General features: G+C 37.7%; 2 protein-coding genes across 2 annotated transcripts; both read right to left on the bottom strand.

The window, feature by feature from the left end:
- Positions 1–5,227: 5,227 nt before the first annotated feature.
- Positions 5,228–11,180, bottom strand: LOC123697364. The gene is made up of 4 exons (XM_045643859.1): positions 10,940–11,180; positions 10,644–10,760; positions 6,942–7,086; positions 5,228–5,571 (listed from the first exon to the last, which is right to left on the bottom strand). Exons 1-4 carry the CDS (start codon positions 11,178–11,180, stop codon positions 5,520–5,522), a joined length of 555 nt encoding a protein of 184 aa, XP_045499815.1. The 3' UTR covers positions 5,228–5,519.
- A 353-nt stretch (positions 11,181–11,533) lies between these two features.
- LOC123698731 lies at positions 11,534–13,114 on the bottom strand. Its single transcript, XM_045645843.1, has 3 exons — positions 12,638–13,114; positions 11,994–12,141; positions 11,534–11,836 (listed from the first exon to the last, which is right to left on the bottom strand). The coding sequence occupies exons 1-3, from the start codon at positions 12,723–12,725 to the stop codon at positions 11,671–11,673; spliced, it is 402 nt and encodes a 133-aa protein (XP_045501799.1). The 5' UTR covers positions 12,726–13,114; the 3' UTR covers positions 11,534–11,670.
- Between the last annotated feature and the right edge of the window lie 6,218 nt (positions 13,115–19,332).

The following is a 19,332-nucleotide window of genomic DNA, read 5'->3' as shown; positions in this document are numbered from 1 at the left end:
AGTATTTTATTTCTCTTTATCTTCCATTTTTTACATTAAACGTGAATAAAATGCGATATAACCAAACGAGAGAGCATTATAAACATTATGTTATCATGAATCCACGTGGATCAGAAATCGGTCCGTCATCTGATTTTTATGTAAAATATATCTCATTTCATAAATAGGTCACTCGCAGAAGGTTAGCACCTCATATTTATCCTACATACAGTAATTACTGTCAACTCCATACCGTCTCACAAATATTTATTCGAGTTCTGAAAACTTCACTCAAGCTCCACTCAAAGCTTCGCATCAGCTGATCGGGAGCACATTGAATACGCAACTCGAAAACTTAACAGGCACTCGTGGAGACCTCAACCCCGCAACTCGCAAGGATGCTACGTACCTAGTTTTATTTTTCTATTTTCCTAGAGGACGGTTTGACGCGGACGCGGGACCGCCTGGCGCGGCGGCTACAGCCTGACTAAATCTCTGCGTGGAAGCCAGGTCAGGTCATCTATTGAGCTGAGTTCAGATAAATTTTGATAAATGTTTGTGGGTTCTGTGGCTTGTGACTGTGATTTTCTTAGGTTGTGGCTTAAGTAGTGATTTCTATATAGTATTGTAATGTAGAGTTTAGTATTATAGTCATGTAAGTCTCCACAAAAATACAAATTATTTTTGGTGAGCTCTATATTTTGTTGAAAATATGTAAAAATTGCATGCCATATTATAATAACATAAAAATTGTTATTAAAAATATATTTTGAACGTTAACATATTATCAACATTGTTCTTTTATTGCATAGCAATGAAGGTAGGGAATCTAGTGTGAAAAATCATTATAATGTATTTAAAAAATGTAAATAATTATTAAATTTAATTAAACTGTAACTTATTATATAACATAAAACTTCATATACAAACATATCATATCCAAAGCTTGGATACATTATTACATGATTTTCCATCTTCCTTAAAAATACAAGACACAGATATCAAATTCAAGTACATTGTAGTCAAGACTTTACTCAGCATCCCTCACACACAAAACAAACGCACGCACACAGCCGCAAGCAAATTTGATACATTTTTTGTGTGTGTATTATTCAAACGTAACTCCTCTATCACATGTCTATGTGTGTGTTTTTGAAAATGGCTGCCTTGATTTCAGCGCATGCGTGAAATCGTACAAAAATCTTTGCAATCACCGATCGAATTTTGAGTCTTGAATATATGCGTTTACAGTTGCATTTCTCGTGCTGAGTACAAGTTTCAACTTTGTCAGGAAATGCGCGCTTTTGAAGTTCTTGGGTAAGGTAAAGGACTCTTACTGCATGTAGAGAAAGGAAATAAGTCGTGTTTTGAGCAGTATGAGTGTGTGGAGCCCTTATGTTCGTGCTGGGCCTTTGAAAACGCCTTAATTAATAAAGATGAAGGAAAATATTACGTTTTGTGGACATCTTCAAGTTTCAGCATTATATTTGCATAAAATACAAATCAAACGGGTCTTAATAAATTATACTAATGAAATTTGTTGCGATTCGCTCAGTACATTTCAAAGTAATCATCATATTATGCATGTATTTTAAACGTGAAATACGTAAACGTACGAGTAACTTTAAATAAATGGGAGTTATAAAATATATATATATAATCCAATTAAATCAGTTGTAAAAAAATATTATTAAATGAGTCCTCAAATTTTTTTTACAAGTATTGAAGTTTTCAGCCTCAAAGTTTCTCCTACATTATACTTTAATATACTTACCACACTTTTCTTCACAAGAGATTATCCAGTCATGCTTTGTCCTTTGTTAAAAAGGGTCCTAAATTATGTGTGATGTCTTTTGTCGTGGGAATGGAGCATCATGTTCTACACTCGATTACTTTATAATTAAGTCTACTATAAAAACAATTATTTTTATCACATACGTAAGACATTAACTACTTGTTAGGCATTTTCCAATGTTATTACCTTCTAATTCGTAAGTGGCCGCATTTCTCACATTGTATCATCCTCACGTTGATATAACACATATCTAATAGCTTATATTATCTTTACTTCATGGGTGTCTTTTTTATTAAAACATGAATATTATCAATATAATAAAATGTGAATCAAAAAATGTACAAAATATGATCTAAAGATAACTATAGCATGATGATATTGAAAGTTAAACTCTTGATTAGATTCGATTGAATGATTCAATTCGATTCTATTTGTGTACATCAGATTTTTTGCGAGTTCAACCTATTTTGCGGATAAAATCTAACCTTAAAACTAATTTATATCTGTGCTACTAAGTTATATCTTATATCTGTGCTTATTTTTACTTAAACCTATCATTATTTATATTTGTAAAATTTTACAAACTGTTGCCCACGATTGTAAGAGATAGTAAAAATGAACTGTTAATAAAAAAAAAATAATCAATCTGAGTCCTATGTGTATTTTACTCATAGTCATTTTAACGAAAAAATCTGACTTGTAGGTCGGTACATATTGCATCAAATTTAATAAACGGTCTTATATACTCAAATTGTGTACTTAAAATTATTAAAAATAGGTGAGGAATTACAAGTGTTAAATGTTGTACTAACTTTTTGTATAAACTGGATGGTATAGGGATGATATATTTTAGGATAAATAATGGAACAACTGTTCTCATTATAGCCAAAACATAAATACAATGAAATAGTAGTCACAAAGAAGGTAAACCTTGATCAAGTTTCCAGAAAATCATTGAACAACTAAGTCTTATTACAAAGGGTCAAGCAAATTCCAACTCCAACTAACCTGGATTCTGGATAACTCAAAACTTTTCCGTTCAACACAATGAAAGGGTAGTCTTCTTTACTAAGTTTTAGCGATAGTACCTTATAATAGGCTATATTTTTCCCTTCTAAAATTATGTGCAAATGAGAGTTAGTAATTGTTAAAGTTATTACAGGATGTTGCAGCTGAAAACATTTATATAAAAGTTTTCAGTCCCTTTGTGCCTTTTTATTCACTCCAAGTTACAACGTGACAATTAAGACATGGGAAATTTCAAGAAAATGATAAAAGGAACTCTCATGAGTTGGCGAGTTGGGTAATGATAACAATAAAGGTAATTTATTCAAGCAATCAAACAGGAAATGCCCTTATTTTGTTTACCTATTCTTTTTTTGTGAATTGTTTTATTGTATGTTCCAGTTTGGAACTTTGTTTAATCAAATTTTAAAATCATAAAAAAAAAACTTTTTAAAACCATCCATGTCAATTAATTATAATTATTGTATGATAGGTAGTTACAGTAAAAACATGAATGTTCTTTAATTTTGATCTTAATATCTTTGTATGTACCATGTTTTTATACAATAAATTATTTATTTTATTTATTTATTTAATAATTTCGAAAATAATATAAACTTTAACAAAACAAAATACCCGTTGCAAGTATACTTTCTTTGAAAATCTGCAATATAAAGACATAGTTAAAACACATAAATGTAGGGGTAACAACGTCACCGGAGTGCCGATCCGAGGGACAAAGAGAGTTGACCTCCGCTGCCAATGACGACCTGGCAGCTTTGTTTGGTAATTTATTGGAGCTATTCAAATATTTTACGTATAAATTGAATAATTCTAGAGTGAATTTTAGTTTAGATGATTAAATTTTCAGTGGTTATTTTTATAATAAAAAACGGCATGTAAAGTATACGTGAAGACCTTGTGAAGACATTATTGTTCTTTTTTACCTGGTACCTTTATTAATGGTCTGTAAATCAAGATTTAAAACAAAAGCTATGAGCGAATTTCTCTACGCTACAAGGAATGTTATAATGTTCAGTATAAGTATTTAAATTTCCTAGCAATCAATATTTACATCATGTATGGGAGATTTTCCTTTACCTCAAAAATTACATCATTGCCATTCGGCACAGCTAGGACATTGATAGAGCGGGTCCCAGTGTCCAATTAGGCTGGCCCTCGACTCGCTCTCAGCTCTCAGAGCCAAAGCACAACACTCCTTTCTGTCTGTTACACTTTCGAGATTGGCGGTAACGGGATGGAATTGCTAAGTATGACTGTGTTTTTGCTGTTTTGTAACCTAGCTTGACGTTTTACCGATGAACTAGCTCACTGCCCGTGGTGTGGCGATTCGTGTGTTTATGTTATAGCTTAAAAAATCGACACTCGTATAATAATAACTGTCAATTAGTCTGTGATGTACAATTTATTCTATTAATTCTTTGGTAAAATGTATCGAAATCGGTTCAGTTGTTTTGATGTACAAATGGAGCACGCTTTAATATAAGTGTCGTGATCATATTCAAATATGCTTGTACCTTGTTCAAGATAATGCCATATTCAGATTTTGATTTCTTTTAATTTTCCTTATCGATGTGGACAGCCAATAATAAAAGAAGTCTGATAACCTTGTAACGTAAAGGAAAGGTGTTTGCACGTTTTCACTTCAGACACATTAATTATTTAGTACCGGCTAGTGTGCCTTTTATGTTTTATAAGTTACAAACTTTTGTGAATCTCTATCGGGAATATAACCTAACAATTATTATGCTGTGTGATGGTCGATGGGTGTGTGACGGTCGTATGGAAACTCTTATCACATTCTTTTTATAGTATTGTAAAACTCAAAAAACTTATATTGTGTACGAACTATAACCTAATAATTCTGAAGCGATGTGTATGTGGGTTTGAGATTAGTGAAATAAAAGACACAAATGAATCTTAAAACTTTATTATTATCTAAACAGATATTTACAGGGTCGGCAGTGTAATTTGGCGTAATTAACATAATAAGTACCTTATAAAACATTGAGCAAACATACGAAACTTGCTAATTATATAACTAAATTATATAATATTATAGCTTAAAAATTCTTAACATTAATAATAATTATTATACAAACGTTCACAAAATAAACAGTAAAAAAGTCAGTGGTATATTTGACTAGTAGTATTGTTCAGTACTTTTTTTGAAGTGAAAACTTCTTTAGCGGCGTTGGGTATAAAATCTTAAACTCGCGTCAGTACACGTGGCCTGATCGAAAAAGCGTAAGACGGATGTTTTTTTTTTTTAGCCCTTATAGTCCATGCGTAAGACAGATACCATTCCAAAATATCAAACATGCTGAACGTTAATAATCAAGTTTTCACTTCTGCCGGCACTCCCGGAGTGCAACCCGTCTTTTTTTTAATATAGCTAAGAACTATAGAAAGTCCAACGTAACTCGATATAAAATTATTACAATGCCTTCTCTCATATTTGTAGTTTATCCTTAAATATACAGTAACAAACCTATTCAGTACCTATTACGTATCAAAAAAATATTTCGAAATTTACAATTTTGTCCATTTTTGTCGATGGTAGATACATCTCTATATAATATCCAAATAGGCCGCGAATAATTCGAGTTAATTACAAAATTAGAAACTTTGTTACAAATAAACCAACAAATCGTTTATATTAATCTACTAACAGTAATAATTATTTCTAGTCGCTTATAGCAGTCTTTATTGTCGTTCTTCAAACGTGTATCGTAAAATCTCGCCTCTCCTGTTCCTGACGCTGCGGGTATCTGCGGATATAATAAAACACCATTAAAAAAATACGCCATCCAGCAGAAAATTCCAAAACTCTTATAATTCGGAAATCACAGTTTTATAAGCCATGCTAGTATTTATGAAAGATGCAAAAAGATGGCGTTGAACGCAAGAACGTACTAGACTATTTGTTTTTCTAACCCCTGTGTAGAGGGCGTCTAAATCAATCAAATTTTCGTTCTTTCTGACGATTCGGACGGTTGTAACGTAGGCAGTTATAAGTGCCATATCACACTAGCGGATTGCGAGCGGTTTCAAAGCGGAGCGGGTGCGCAACGAACACGCCGCGGATGCGCAGCGAACACGCCGCGGATGCGCAGCAAACACGCCGCGGACGCGCAACGGTTTCGCTGCGAATAGAAGCGTCAACGTCATTTTGTATACTCTCGCACAAAAGCCAGCCCTTGCCTAACTTCCATTCAATATTTCCATCGTTTCTGTAGCACTCCATTTTTTAACCGTACTGTGGAAATGCACTTACTTAACTAAATATGTAATAACAACTGAAGTTGTTGTAAAAGGTGCTATAAAATTGAATTACTAGGACTTAAGAATGTAACATACATTCCAAAAGTATGTAACGACTGACCACTTGACCAGTATAATCTCTCCCATAGCAACGTATTTTATAAAGAGATTTTGTGAACCTAATTATGAGCAAAGTGATAGTGAGTTGCTGGTTGCTTGATAAAATTTTCTATTCACTGCTATTTATCTAATAATAAGATAGTCCTGTTTAAGTTAAGGAGCTTTAAAATTTATTTCGCTAGTGAACTTTCATAATGAGCAATTAAGTTATCTGATTGCATTTCGACCAAGATTTAATAGATAAAACAATACCCTAAACATTAACATGTTATGAAACTCGTAAAAAATAATGATCTCATAATTATTATACTATAACAAGTTATAAGAAACAACCAGCACGGATTCCATTTTGTTAATGAGTGTACATGACCGCGACGTAAACGTTGCGCATCTGCCACGCGTCCGCAACGAATTCGCTGCGCATCCGCGGCGTGTTCGTTGCGCGCCCGCAACGTATTCGCAGCGCACCCGCTCCGCTTTGAAACCGCTCGCAATCCGCTAGTGTGATATGTCACTAATACGATTGACGGTGCGGCGTGCACGATGCTGACAACCGCAATGATTTACAGGATTTACATCATGTTGTTATTTTTGAAACTTCTTTAGAAGGCGCGTCAAGATTAAAATTTCAAATTCACGTCATGGCAACACAATCACGTCATGGAGTAAGGTGACGATTTTGGTATTTTTGAAATTTTCCAAAAGCTTGACTTGTCGCACCTTGGCTCGATACTATATTGTAGTGTGCAGTGTATACCTGTGTGCGCTGGGCGCGTGTCGGCGCGGGCGGCGGCGCGCGGGGAGGCGCGCGGCGGACGCGCACGACTCCGCGCTCGAGTCCGTCACGCCGCGGAACGACTCCTCCGGGAACGCGCCGTAGCTCTCCGCTTTTAAGCTGACATCTAATGAAGATAATATTAAAGCTTATCATTTTCTTTCTTCTAATAATTGAACTTGAAGTAATCACCAAAGAAAAAAAAAGGCGAGTTGCACTCCGGGTGTGCCGGCAGAAGTGAAAACTTGATTATTAACGTTCAGCATGTTTGATATTTTGTAATGGTATCCGTCTTACGCATGGAAATATAAGGGCTAAAAAAAAAAAAAAACATCCGTCTTACGCTTTTTCGATGGCCACGTGTCCTGACGCGAGTTTAAGATTTTATACCCAACGCCGCTAAAGAAGTTTTCACTTCAAAAAAAAAAGTCCGTCTTACGCTTTTTCGATCAGGCCACGTGTCCTGTCGCGAGTTTAAGATTTTATACCCAACGCCGCTAAAGAAGTTTTCACTTCAAAAACATTAAAAAGTATCTTAGTATAACAGCAGTACATCTAGACACGCGGCAGCGTGTCAAGCCGAGTTCAAGCGAAGAGAACTGGCGAACAGCAGCCGTGTGTATATTTACACGAACCATTTCGAGCCACTTTTCACCCCCTTATAACTCGAAAACAATTTAAGTTAAATAAACCAAATTTGGTACATATCAAGAGGACCTCAAGATAAACAAGAACCTTAAATTTCATAAATACAGATTAAACAGTTGCATAGATATTAATATCCAAAAATCGCAATTTTTAAGACTGACTGACTTATAGACATATACAAAACCTAACCCACTTCCAGATGACCTAGAAAGTTCAAATTTTGTAATCAACTAGGTAATAGTGAGTGTACAAAGGAAAAAATCAGAAAATACTGAATTTATCTGTATTTAAATTTTTTTTCAATGATATTAATTTTGTTTGTATGGAAAAATGGAAAAGTTTATAAAAATAGAAAATATTATATTCACCTTACTAGTCTTAAAAAATAGATCAAAACTAATCAGTGGCCGAAAAAAATTTGAAATCCATCAATAAATGACTGAGATATTATATAGATTATTGAAGTTTACATAGTTTAGTACGAAACATCTGTAGATTCGATGCGCCTCTGACATCACACTCACTCGCGCTAGTATCGCTAGGGCGGATTACTTCGAAGTTCGATTTCATGATTTCTTTATTCAAAACTGATATTAAACGTTTTAATTTCAGCGTAATGGAAGAAGGCTTCGTCGAAGGTCGAAATGATTTAATTTGCGTAATATTAATATAAGTGAAATATCTTTAGGCGCGTTTAGAGTAAAATTTCAAGATCGCGTCATGGCAATACCGTAACGTCATGGAGTAAGGCGACGATTCTTCTACAACGATCTTTGCATCTTGGTAATAGTGTGTGTACAAATTCACGCTGGATGTTTAGAAAATCATGTAATCTTTTAAACAGAAAACGAGTTTAAAAAATTGCAGATAATGACGGGGCAATGTGCGCTGACCACAGAACAGTAAGAACATAATAGAAGTGCTATAATGTCATCATTAGTATGAAAACCAGTGTCGCCAAACCCACACATTTAAACCGATAGTTATACAGTACACTACAAGTAAACTATGCCTTTGATTGGACAGCTTAATTTGAGTAAAAACTGACTTAGGTTATAAATTCAGCATTTCAATTATGTACCCTAACGAACCAAGTTACGGTTTATTTTAGTATAACATCCCTAGGTATATTAGCTGTTTGTTTCTCTTTGCTCAGAAATTCCAAATTCGAAAACATTCAGCTATTCCACAACAGATGGCGTTGGTTTTCAATACATATAACTTTGAACCTCTACACATAAAGATAAGGTTGAAATTTGTGTCACTCTAAATTAATGACATTAACTTGACATTAACCTGATGCTATGCTCTAAGGGATGTCAGCCTTGTTATCGATAATTCACAAATAAATATATTTTTGTGCATTTTTTTTTCTTTCTATTATATGAGTATAGGATAATGTGTCACATTTTGGAGTATGTTTATTACTACTAAGTACGTCTTTTCATATTATTATATTTAAATAAAAAACGGAATAGAATAGTATAAATCTATATTTACAAAACAAACAGAAAATATGCATTATTTTAAATCTTGGAACTGCCGTAGGTTTGATGTATCGGTGGCCTTTGTTAGACTGCTTATTGCTGTTCGGCATCCAGTTAACTCGTCACGTTGCATTTATTACCCATTTCTCTTTTAAATTAGGCTCTTTCGAAAATCTATAAATAAATAGGACAAATGAAAGCTAAGGAAAAATAGAATAAAATTTAATATTTAAAATGTTTGTCTTTTCTAAAGTATCTATACTGTCGATATGCGCCACATGCATCACTAATCCGACATTCGTTTGTTTATTTCAATAATATTCCAGAAAGTCTTATTTGCTGTTCAATCTATATTAGTACTTATTAATTCTTATGGATTAAGGTTCATTTTGACTTAATATTTTTATAAATTTTTGACAAATTACGACAAGCGAAGTTGTAACATAATATAAATAAGACTTACCGATGGTATGAAATGCCTCGATTGCTGATATTATTTCGTCTGCTATCATTTTTCCACTCTAATACCGAACAACACGCTCTAAATAATGAATAAATATGGAAAAAAGGTTTGACAGTTGACAACCGACTCGAATATTTTTCTGCGCACAACTGAGAGCGAGTTAGGTGATCTTACCTTACTAGTGACACGTGGGCCACGCCCACATAGCACTTCTATTATGTTCTTACTGTTCTGTGGCGCTGACATTCATAACATATAAGAAAATATAGAAAAAAATACAAACCATACAGAGAAACCGCAAGAAAAAATAAAAAAATCGTATATAAAAAGTAGGTATTATATTCATAAAGTAAATCAAATTTGCAGAGTAATTTTCTGTACAAAAAGTAATGATATCCCACCAAAAACATAAATGTAAAATTTGGAGCCGAGTTCAATCGTTGACTTAATTTGCCAAAAAAAGAAATGACATCCAAATGTGTGCCAAGTTCTGCAGACAGTCCAGAAATTTATTTACAAAGATGTATTAAGTTCTTAGGTTGACTGAAAACTCAATTGTTTTATTTTCCCTTAGAGAACAATGTTTATTCCAAAATATAACTTTTTTAATTTGAATTATATAATTATTTTCACAAAGCAAACAACTAATGACCTATTGAACCCCATAATTTGATGAGGCTAGTTTTTAGAACCTCACAAAATATAAACAGTATGGAAAACTAGCCTCATCAAATTATTGTGTTCATAGGTCATTAGGTCATTAGTTGTTTGCTTTGTGAAAATAATTATATAATTCAAATTAAAAAAGTTATATTTTGGAATTAATATTGTTCTCTAAGGGAAAATAAAACAATTGAGTTTTCAGTCAACCTAAGAACTTAATACATCTTTGTAAATAAATTTCTGGTCTGTCTGCAGAACTTGGCACACATTTGGATGTCATTTCTTTTTTTGGCAAATTAAGTCAACGATTGAACTCGGCTCCAAATTTTACATTTATGTTTTTGGTGGGATTATCTTCTCCTCCTAAATCTTACTAGACCAATAATAATAATTATAATTCAATGCAGTTCACCGGTCACGTACCCTTGGCGGGCTGATAGCCAGCGGCGCTACACTCAGCGCAGGGCGAGCCGCTGGATTCGGAGTCGGACTCGCCACGCCGCACCATCAACGTCATCGCGCGCGACAACGTGTACTCATCTGGGAACAGAATGAAAGAAACATTTATTTATATACACACAACCATCAGGATTAATAATAGTAAATAAATTTAAATAAAAAAAAAATAGAGTCATGACCACCCAAACAAAAAGGAAACAGCTCAGCTAGTGCAATTTTAGAAAATTTTACAGGGTTGATTTTCAGTAACTTATACCCACCTGAGTCAGCTGGATCATGGTGGTGGTGCCGTGGCGGCGCGGCGCTGAGCGGCGCGGGCTCGGCGCGCCCGAACGTGCGCAGCGTGCCGCTGGCCGCCGTGGCCCCGCCCACACTGCCCCCCGCAGTGCCGCTCCCCCCCACACCCCCCACACCCGCGCCCCCCACACCTGCACCCGCGCCCTCGTTGCACACGGCGCCGCTCGACATGCTGAACGTTGCGTACGGACTTATCTCGTACATCTCTGCAAAGTTGCGGAAAATAAATTTCTGTATATTGTCGTGTCAATAACGTAGGTTACAACGTTTTCACACATTTTCAAAAAAATTTATTGTCTGTAAAGTCGGTTTACTGACGATAGTTGAACGTGACAACGATTGTCCTTCTTTGTCGCTCATTCCGCGCTCTCGCTTGCACTGGAACGCCTCAGAGCGAGGTAACGCCGCATGAGTCATGTTTTTTCGGGCGTGCAGCCGGCTCTATCGAATTATAAGACGTTGTTACGTCAAAAGGTAGATATTTTCAACGGTCCTTTTTAAGTTTTTATACTTCAGTTCTGATCATTCATGACGATAGCTGCTACTATTATGTATTCTGTAACGATGCACGATGGTTTAGATTTACCTATGTTAAAAAAAATATTGTTTTTAGGATTGCGTTAATAAAAAATAAAAATATAGATTTATTTTTACTATGAATGGCACAAAGCATACCTTTTTTATTTTATTTTCATTATTTTGTGAACTTATGCTTACCCTGTTGTTCCTTTTTACTAGACTTGATAGGTGACGAAGTGTACACCTGCTGGCAGTTTCTCCTGTTATCTCTCTTCTCCACCGACTTGTCTTCTTCTGACACGCTGCTCGGCTCGTAGCCCTTCCTAAAGCATTTCGCTGTGCTGCTGAAGTAAAACACAGCAATTAAAATGAAATTTATATCAATTGCGCCTGCTGATGATTCAAGTTCAAATTGGCATGGCAATTATAGTTCATGATAAATGTAATTCAATTTGTTTATATTATATCCACGCTCACTACTTCTACTATGCCACTGACCTCCTTTTGTACACAATAACAGCGAGCAGCAGCAGCGCGGTGGCGAGCGCGGCGGCGGCGGCGAGCAGCGCCAGCGCGCCCGCACCCGCCCCGCCCGCCCCGCCCGCCGGCCCGTGCGCCGGGAACTGCGCCGGAGCTGGGATGCGCTCTGCAATATACGTGGAAATATACAATACACCTTTGTTTTTTTTTAAGTGAAACTTTTATTACATCGTCTCAAACTTTTTGGTCTATGAAGCGCATGTCGCGTGTATCGCGGCTGCCGAGTAGGTATACCTACTCGGCACGCGACATGCGCTACACAAAGCAGTGTTCGGAACCGTTCGAACAGTTTCACTTTTACCATGGTTTCATAAAACCACACAACATTTTTTTAAAATTTAGTTTATAAAAAACTGACAAATAAGGATAATGAGAACAGATAGCAAAATAACGGTACGAGCCAAAAAAGGGAGATTGTTATAAAATAAATGCAACAATAGATTTTTTTATTAGACGATTTTATGATTCTGCAGATCCGGCTCGAAGGACCAATGAAGGTACGTGTTGAGTATCAAATGAGTATCAAATCAGAATACAAATTGCTACAACTTAATAGTAGGTACCAACTGATGTTATTAATCAAAATAGTAAAATTATCATACCACCAGTTTCTGTGAGCGTTGAAAAGTAATATGTAGCTGTTGTCACGCCAGCGGTGGTGGTTGCGACTATCCTCAAATGGTACCACATGGCCGGCTGCAGATCGCAAAAGACGAACGGATGAGGTTCCAACTCTGCTGTTTCAGACCTCCACGAAAATTCTTCGAATCCTTTGATAGAGATGATAAAGTGGATCAAGGGACATCCGTTGCAGTCCCACGTGAGGAGGTTGAGTCGCACGCAACTACTGTTGGTGGATATAAGGTGTTTCTCCAGCGCCGCTTTTGATACTACAACATAATATTTAAAAAATGTTATTGAAGCGACATGGTAGGCAAAAGTAAGTAAACTAAAAATGCATATTTTTGTTGTATTTCAAAATTTTCGGTCAAGTTATCTCAGAAGTATAAAAACTTCTTCGACTGACAGTTGATTTAGAATCAAATCAATCAAGTATAACCAGTCAAGTATATAGAAGTGTATAGAGAAGATCGGTGATTAGAAGCGCTTTCACTGGAGTGGTGCGGTGTCGCTGCGTCATCTTACATAAAGTTGCAGTGTGTTTTGCAGCAGATCGTTCCTGTGTTTTGGTGCGGTGCTGTAACGCATTTTGAGCTCCCGCTCTGATGAGAACTGGTGGCTCGTTAGCCGCAAACAATGACCTATTATACTAGTAGACGCGGCATACGCCAACATCATTGCACTAAAAAACAGCGTAATTAATACATACCTACTTACTAACGCATTATCACCAATACAGTTGTTCTCTCTTTCACTCTCACGCACGAGACATAATTTTTTTTTTTTTTTTATTTATTTGGTTCACAAATTGAAATTGACACTTAAACAGCCTTAAAAACTATTTACCAAAACAAACATTTGCGGTGCAATTCCTAAACTAGTGAGCACATCGTGCTTAGTGAAACTACATAAACTCACTGACAATGTACACGCTACACTTTAAATTTTAAACTTTAAACTTCTATAGTAATTCAAGCAACACTACAATTATTTTCAACACAACGCAGAGTAAATGTTACTCCTGGCTGAGGATAGAGAACTCGAGAAAATATCGAAATTATACCTAACACCATTATAGTACGAACAGCACCTGTTTATAGGAGAGTTTTGACCTACGTTAGTACGACAATAGGGTAATTCTCTCACGCGTCCTACTATAAAATACAGATTTAGTTACGCGCGAATAACGTGCGTAGGACGTGCGAAGGTTTAAAGCACTTCCTATTTTCCAAACGGCTAGCAGGACGTGGAACTTCTATTTTAATGCGCGAAAGGAGTTCAGGGCAATCCACCAGACCATGTATCAGTTTGTACAGAAACAGTATATCCAAACACTTACAGCGTACACTTAGAGGCCTCATTTTGTAAAAACTCAATCTTTTTTCGTATGATACCAATGTTTTGCATTGATTATTAATGTAGGACAGTTGATACACAAATCTTTTCTGAATTCTCTCCAATCTGCTGGAATGCACGGCATAGCTGGGAGACCAAACACAACTGTTATATTCCAAGACGCTTTTTACAATGCAATTGTAAATAGGAATCACAACGCGAGGGTCCTTAAAATATTTTAATTGCCTAGAAATGAATCCGGAAAGACTGGACGATTTACTTATTATGTGATCCATGTGATCTTTGAAATTTAGTGAACTGTCTACTATGACTCCTAAGTCTCTAATACTGTATACTGCTTTAAGATTGTTACTTTTTAAAATATATGAAAGAGGCAACGTGTTCTTCTTTTTTGTGAAGTTCATGCAATAACATTTATTTTCATTTAATGGCATTCTGTTCCTGAGACACCAATCTTCAACGTGATATAATTCTTTTTGCAGCATTATCCTATCGTCCTCGCATTTAACTCGCATATACAACTTCAAATCATCCGCGTACATCTTAAAATTACACTTTAGACCATTGGCCAGATCGTTCACAAATAAGAGGAAAAAAAGGGGACCCAGGTGGGATCCCTGAGGCACGCCCGTTGGGATTACATTAGCTCGTGATGTATATCCACGAATCTTGACTAATTGAGTCCGGTTACTTAAGTACGATTCGCACCATCGGTACAAGGACCCATGAATACCCAATTCATAAATCTTTCTTAATAATAAATTATGATCAATTAAATCGAACGCCTTACTAAAGTCCGTGTAAATAGCGTGGATTTCCTGTCCTTCATCGATCACGCCCGCAACATCCTCAATGAAACTGACTAAATTTGTGGTGGTAGATTTCTTTGGTAAAAAACCATGTTGTTCTGGGTGCAGTTTATGTTTAACATGTCAGTAAATTTTCTGTTGAACCAGCGATTCTAAAACTTTACCAGGTGCCGGAAGAACAGACACAGGTCGGTAATTCGATACAGCGTTTCTATCACCATTTTTATGTATTGGTGTTAACCGCGCCCTTTTCCAGTGCAGTGGAAAATCTTTTAAGGATCTATTGTATAATTCACACAAAGGCCCAGACAAATTATCCGCGCAGTTTTTAAGAAAAATGTTCGGTATATTGTCCAAGCCGGATCCTTTATTTGGGTCAAGTTTTTTTAAAGCTGCACGTACCTCACATTCACTTAAACAAATATTACTTATTGAGTTCAAACAATCAGGTAACACAGATGGTGGGCTATTTTGTGGTTGGGATATTATAGAAGATGGAAGTAATTCATATACCGACTGAAAATATTCCGAAAATAACTCGCATATTTCTCCTCCACCGGAGGCCGTTTTAGTACCTAAGATCAGCTGGTTAGGAATAGAACCACTGTTGCGTTTTAAATTATTCACAAAGGACCATATATGTTTGGGGTTGGTTTTCAGTGTATTCCCAGCATTTTCTTTAAATTTTATACATAATACATGTCTCACTCATGTACTTCGTAATAACAACTGCCGATTAAAATATAAAAAGAACGTCCAGCCACGACGCTGAATGGTGCGTGACTAAGTGAAACTCGGGCACTTAGCTGAGTTTTTTCTTGCCAAAATAGAGAGCGGGTAACGTATCTAGCTTTTTTATATATCATAGGCCGCAAACACAATGTTAGCGCGGTGTACTCACGCGCGCCGAGTGTGGCGGCGTGCAGCGCGTCGCTGCGCGGCGAGGCGCCGGCCGGGCCGCGCGCGCGCGCCCACACGCGGTAGCGCGCGCCGCACGCCAGCCCGCGCAGCGCCGCGCTGCGTGCCGACCCCGCCTCCTCGCGCGACTGCCGCGGGCCCTCGCCGCGGGACCACTCCAGCGTGTAGCCTGCCACGTAACGAAACGATTTGTACAATTATTGTTAACGTTTTAGCAGATAACGTGTGCCAGCGATGTGGGTGCCATTCTAAAAGTTAATTTCTAAATAATTATTTTATTATAATATACTTTAGTCAAGATTGTCTAGGCTAAATGACTGTTTTAATCTGTGCGTTGTTTAACATAATCTGTAAAAAGCTGCGGCGAGCCACTGCTGCAACAGTGACTCGTCCAGTTCTTCGGCCTCCTTGCACCTGAGCGCATGTACGTAACAAAAATTCTGTTTGTACTTTTTTCATTACCAAATCTGCAATAAACCCTCCATTTGTTCATCTACGCGACTGGTCTTTTTTATTTTTACATCACCACCAACAACTAAGATTTAAGAAATTGAACTTCAAAAGGTCTACAGCTGCTATGGCTAGGTTTTCACAACTCCCTAAATTCACATAATCTTAATATATGTAGGTATAATATAAATCTCGTGTCACAATGTTTGTCCTAAATGGACTCCTAAACCACATAACCGATTATAATAAAATTCGCACACCATGTGCAGTTCGATCCAACTTGAGAGAAAGGATAAGTTTTATTCCGGAAATCCCTCGGGAACGGGAACTATGCGGGTTTTTCTTTGAAAACGCGGGTGAAGCCGCGGGCGGAAAGCTAGTATTCTATAAAAAATGTGACTCACTATCAGCTCCCGTGGTATCCCACGCCACCACGAGTGCAGTGGGCGAGGCGCTGGCGAGGCGCAGGCGCGGTGCGGGCGGCGCGCTCAGCACCGCCAGCTCCCACGTGGCGTGCTCCTCGCCCCAGCGGTTGCGCACCGTGCACGTGTAGTTGTCTGCCAGGGACGGCTCCGCTTCTGGAAACGATTAATTATAATATACTACTCTGTCAAGAAAGTACCGGGAAAATATCAATAATACACAAAAATTTTGTTATTCATCCAAATTTATTTTATCGCCTTCAAAGTATGCTCCTTCAGAAACTATACACTTACGCCAACGAATAATCCAATCATCAAAACATTTTTTAAACGCTGTTTCCGAAATGGAGTTCAGTTCTCGCCGCGAATTCTCCTTTATGTCTTCTACCGATTGAAAACGGGTGCCACGAAGTGGTAATTTGAGTTTAGGAAAAAGAAAGTAGTCGGCTGGAGCCATATCTGGTGAATACGGTGGTTGCTCGATGGTATTTGTTGAGTGTTTGGACCAAAATTCGTTCACAATGATGGCCTTGTGCGAAGGCGCATTGTCGTGATGCAATATCCAAGAATTTTCTTTCCACAAAACTGGCCTTTTTCGTCTAATTTGTTCTCTTAAACGCCGCATAACGCTCAAATAATATACTTTATTTACCGTTTGACCTTCTGGCAAGAATTCCGAGTGCACAACACCGCGATAGTCAAAGAAAACAGTCAACATGACCTTGACTTGTGATCGACTTTGACGTGGTTTTTTTGGTTTTGGTTCAGATGGAAGACGCCATTCCGAAGCTTGTTGACTAGTTTGCATGTCAAACTCGTAAACCCACGTCTCGTCACCAGTAACAATGCGTTTCATGAATGTTGGGTCGGTATTGACTCGTTCTAGCATGTCCTCAGCGACTCTCATGCGATTGAGTTTTTGAAGAAAATTCAGGTCTTTTGGACTAGCCGGGTGGCAACACGTTTCATACCCAAATGATTACTTAAAATGGTACGGATCGACTCGTGAGATACAGAAAGATCGGCGGCCATCTCTCTCAAACTTGCATGAGGATTTTCAGTCACTATTTCCTTCACTTTTGCAATGTTAACTTCAGTTGCAGATGTTGATGGCCTACCAGAGCGAGGCAAATCTTCCATCACATCTCGACCATTTTTGAACGCTTTGTACCACTCATAAGCACGTGTTTTTGATAAAGTCGATTCACCATATGCCTTCTGTAACATTTTCAGTGTCTCCGAACACGAAATTCCATTGGCGATGCAAAATTTAAGACAAACTCTTTGTTCGATGTTTTTGTCCATTATGAAATTCGCAATACACGCTAGATATTATCAAACTAAAAACAGCACTGTTTTTAATTTAAATGACAGATGCTACTCAAACTCCGCGCCAAAATGGAAAACAGTTGTACCAACCTAACAACAACGAAAAAAACAAAAATTTGAATTTGGAACCATAAACAAATCATTCATTCCCGATACTTTGTTGACTGAATGTATAACCATGTTATAAATATATTAACTACTAGGTCCGCCCGCTGCTTCGCTCGCGCAGTCAAAGAAAAACCCGCATAGTTCCCGTTCCCGTAGGATTTCCGGGATTGCGTCATTTTCCCGGGATAAAAAGTAGCCTAGGTATGTCCTTTCTCGGGTATCAAACTATCTCCATACCAAATTTCATGAAAATTGACAGACAGACAGAGTTACTTTCGCATTTATAATATTAAGTATGGATGCCTTATATTAATTAGCCAGAGAGTGTGAATTCGTGTGAGCATTAAAAAAATTGGTTGCAGTAAAGTCGGTTTACTGACGATAGTTGAACGTGACAACGATTGTGCTTCTTTGTCGCTCATTCCGCGCTCTCGCTCGCACTTCAAGCCTTACGGAACGCCTCAGAGCGAGGTAACGCCGCATGAGTCATGTTTTTTCGTGCGTGCAGCCGGCTATATCGAGTTATAAGACGTTGTCACGTCAAAAATTGACTAGTTCATAAGCATGGCAATTGTCAAAAACAATTTAAAAGTAAGTTCTTTTTATTTAGTCGATTAAAACAAATACATATAACCATATTTTGCAATCGTCATAAAAAATTGTTAATTTCTGAGATTCAAAAACTTGTATCACTCACTGAGTATGACAAGCGCATCGCCATCCATCCTCACACGCGGGTCGCTGTGCGGCGGCGGCGGGCGGCGCCGCGCCCAGCCGCGCGTCCCCGCCTGCCCCGCCGCCGCACAGCGCACGGCGACCGACCCGCCCATGGGGACCACTACACGACGCGGGAATGACGCTATCTTGGCGCCCGCTACAAAATACACAAACAGTGACAATTTTTGTCTATTAATATTTAAGAAAAATAATAAAAGTTTTGAACTAAATATTGATATTATGAATTACGCCAACGAAACATTAAAAAATTATCATGAACATTTCTAGTGAAATTTTTTTTGTAACAGCTAATTTTAGGCAATACCAAACTTTGTTGCATTGAAAACGCACCCGTAGCGCTGGGCGTGGCGGCGACGACGGTGCTCATGTCGCCCTCCCCGGCGGCGGTGCTGGCGGCGACCCACAGCTCGTAGCGGCGCGGCGCCAGCCCCGCCAGCACCAGCGCCTGCTCGCCGCGCTGCTGCCGCTCGCCCACTAGCACCACCTCGCTCGAGTGACGACCTATCCTGGAATCCATTTTTTCACTTCAACTTCTCAGCTCATGAG

Source organism: Colias croceus, chromosome 1, assembly GCF_905220415.1.
Source record: "Colias croceus chromosome 1, ilColCroc2.1".
Classification (NCBI taxonomy): domain Eukaryota; kingdom Metazoa; phylum Arthropoda; class Insecta; order Lepidoptera; family Pieridae; genus Colias; species Colias croceus.
This window is presented reverse-complemented; position numbering and strand designations above follow the sequence as displayed.

What these genes read in the sequence shown, in the direction of transcription:
- LOC123697364 (XM_045643859.1), bottom strand. Translation starts at nt 11,180, where the DNA reads ATGTACGAGATAAGTCCGTACGCAACGTTCAGCATGTCGAGCGGCGCC. An exon ending in CCATGATCCAGCTGACTCAG is followed by an intron (nt 10,761 to 10,939) that starts GTGGGTATAAGT and finishes TTCTGTTCCCAG; the next exon opens with ATGAGTACACGTTGTCGCGC. An exon ending in CACGCGCCCAGCGCACACAG is followed by an intron (nt 5,572 to 6,941) that starts GTATACACTGCA and finishes TTATATCCGCAG; the next exon opens with ATACCCGCAGCGTCAGGAAC.
- LOC123698731 (XM_045645843.1), bottom strand. Translation starts at nt 12,725, where the DNA reads ATGTGGTACCATTTGAGGATAGTCGCAACCACCACCGCTGGCGTGACA. An exon ending in AACGCTCACAGAAACTGGTG is followed by an intron (nt 12,142 to 12,637) that starts GTATGATAATTT and finishes CGTATATTGCAG; the next exon opens with AGCGCATCCCAGCTCCGGCG. An exon ending in GTTATTGTGTACAAAAGGAG is followed by an intron (nt 11,837 to 11,993) that starts GTCAGTGGCATA and finishes TTACTTCAGCAG; the next exon opens with CACAGCGAAATGCTTTAGGA.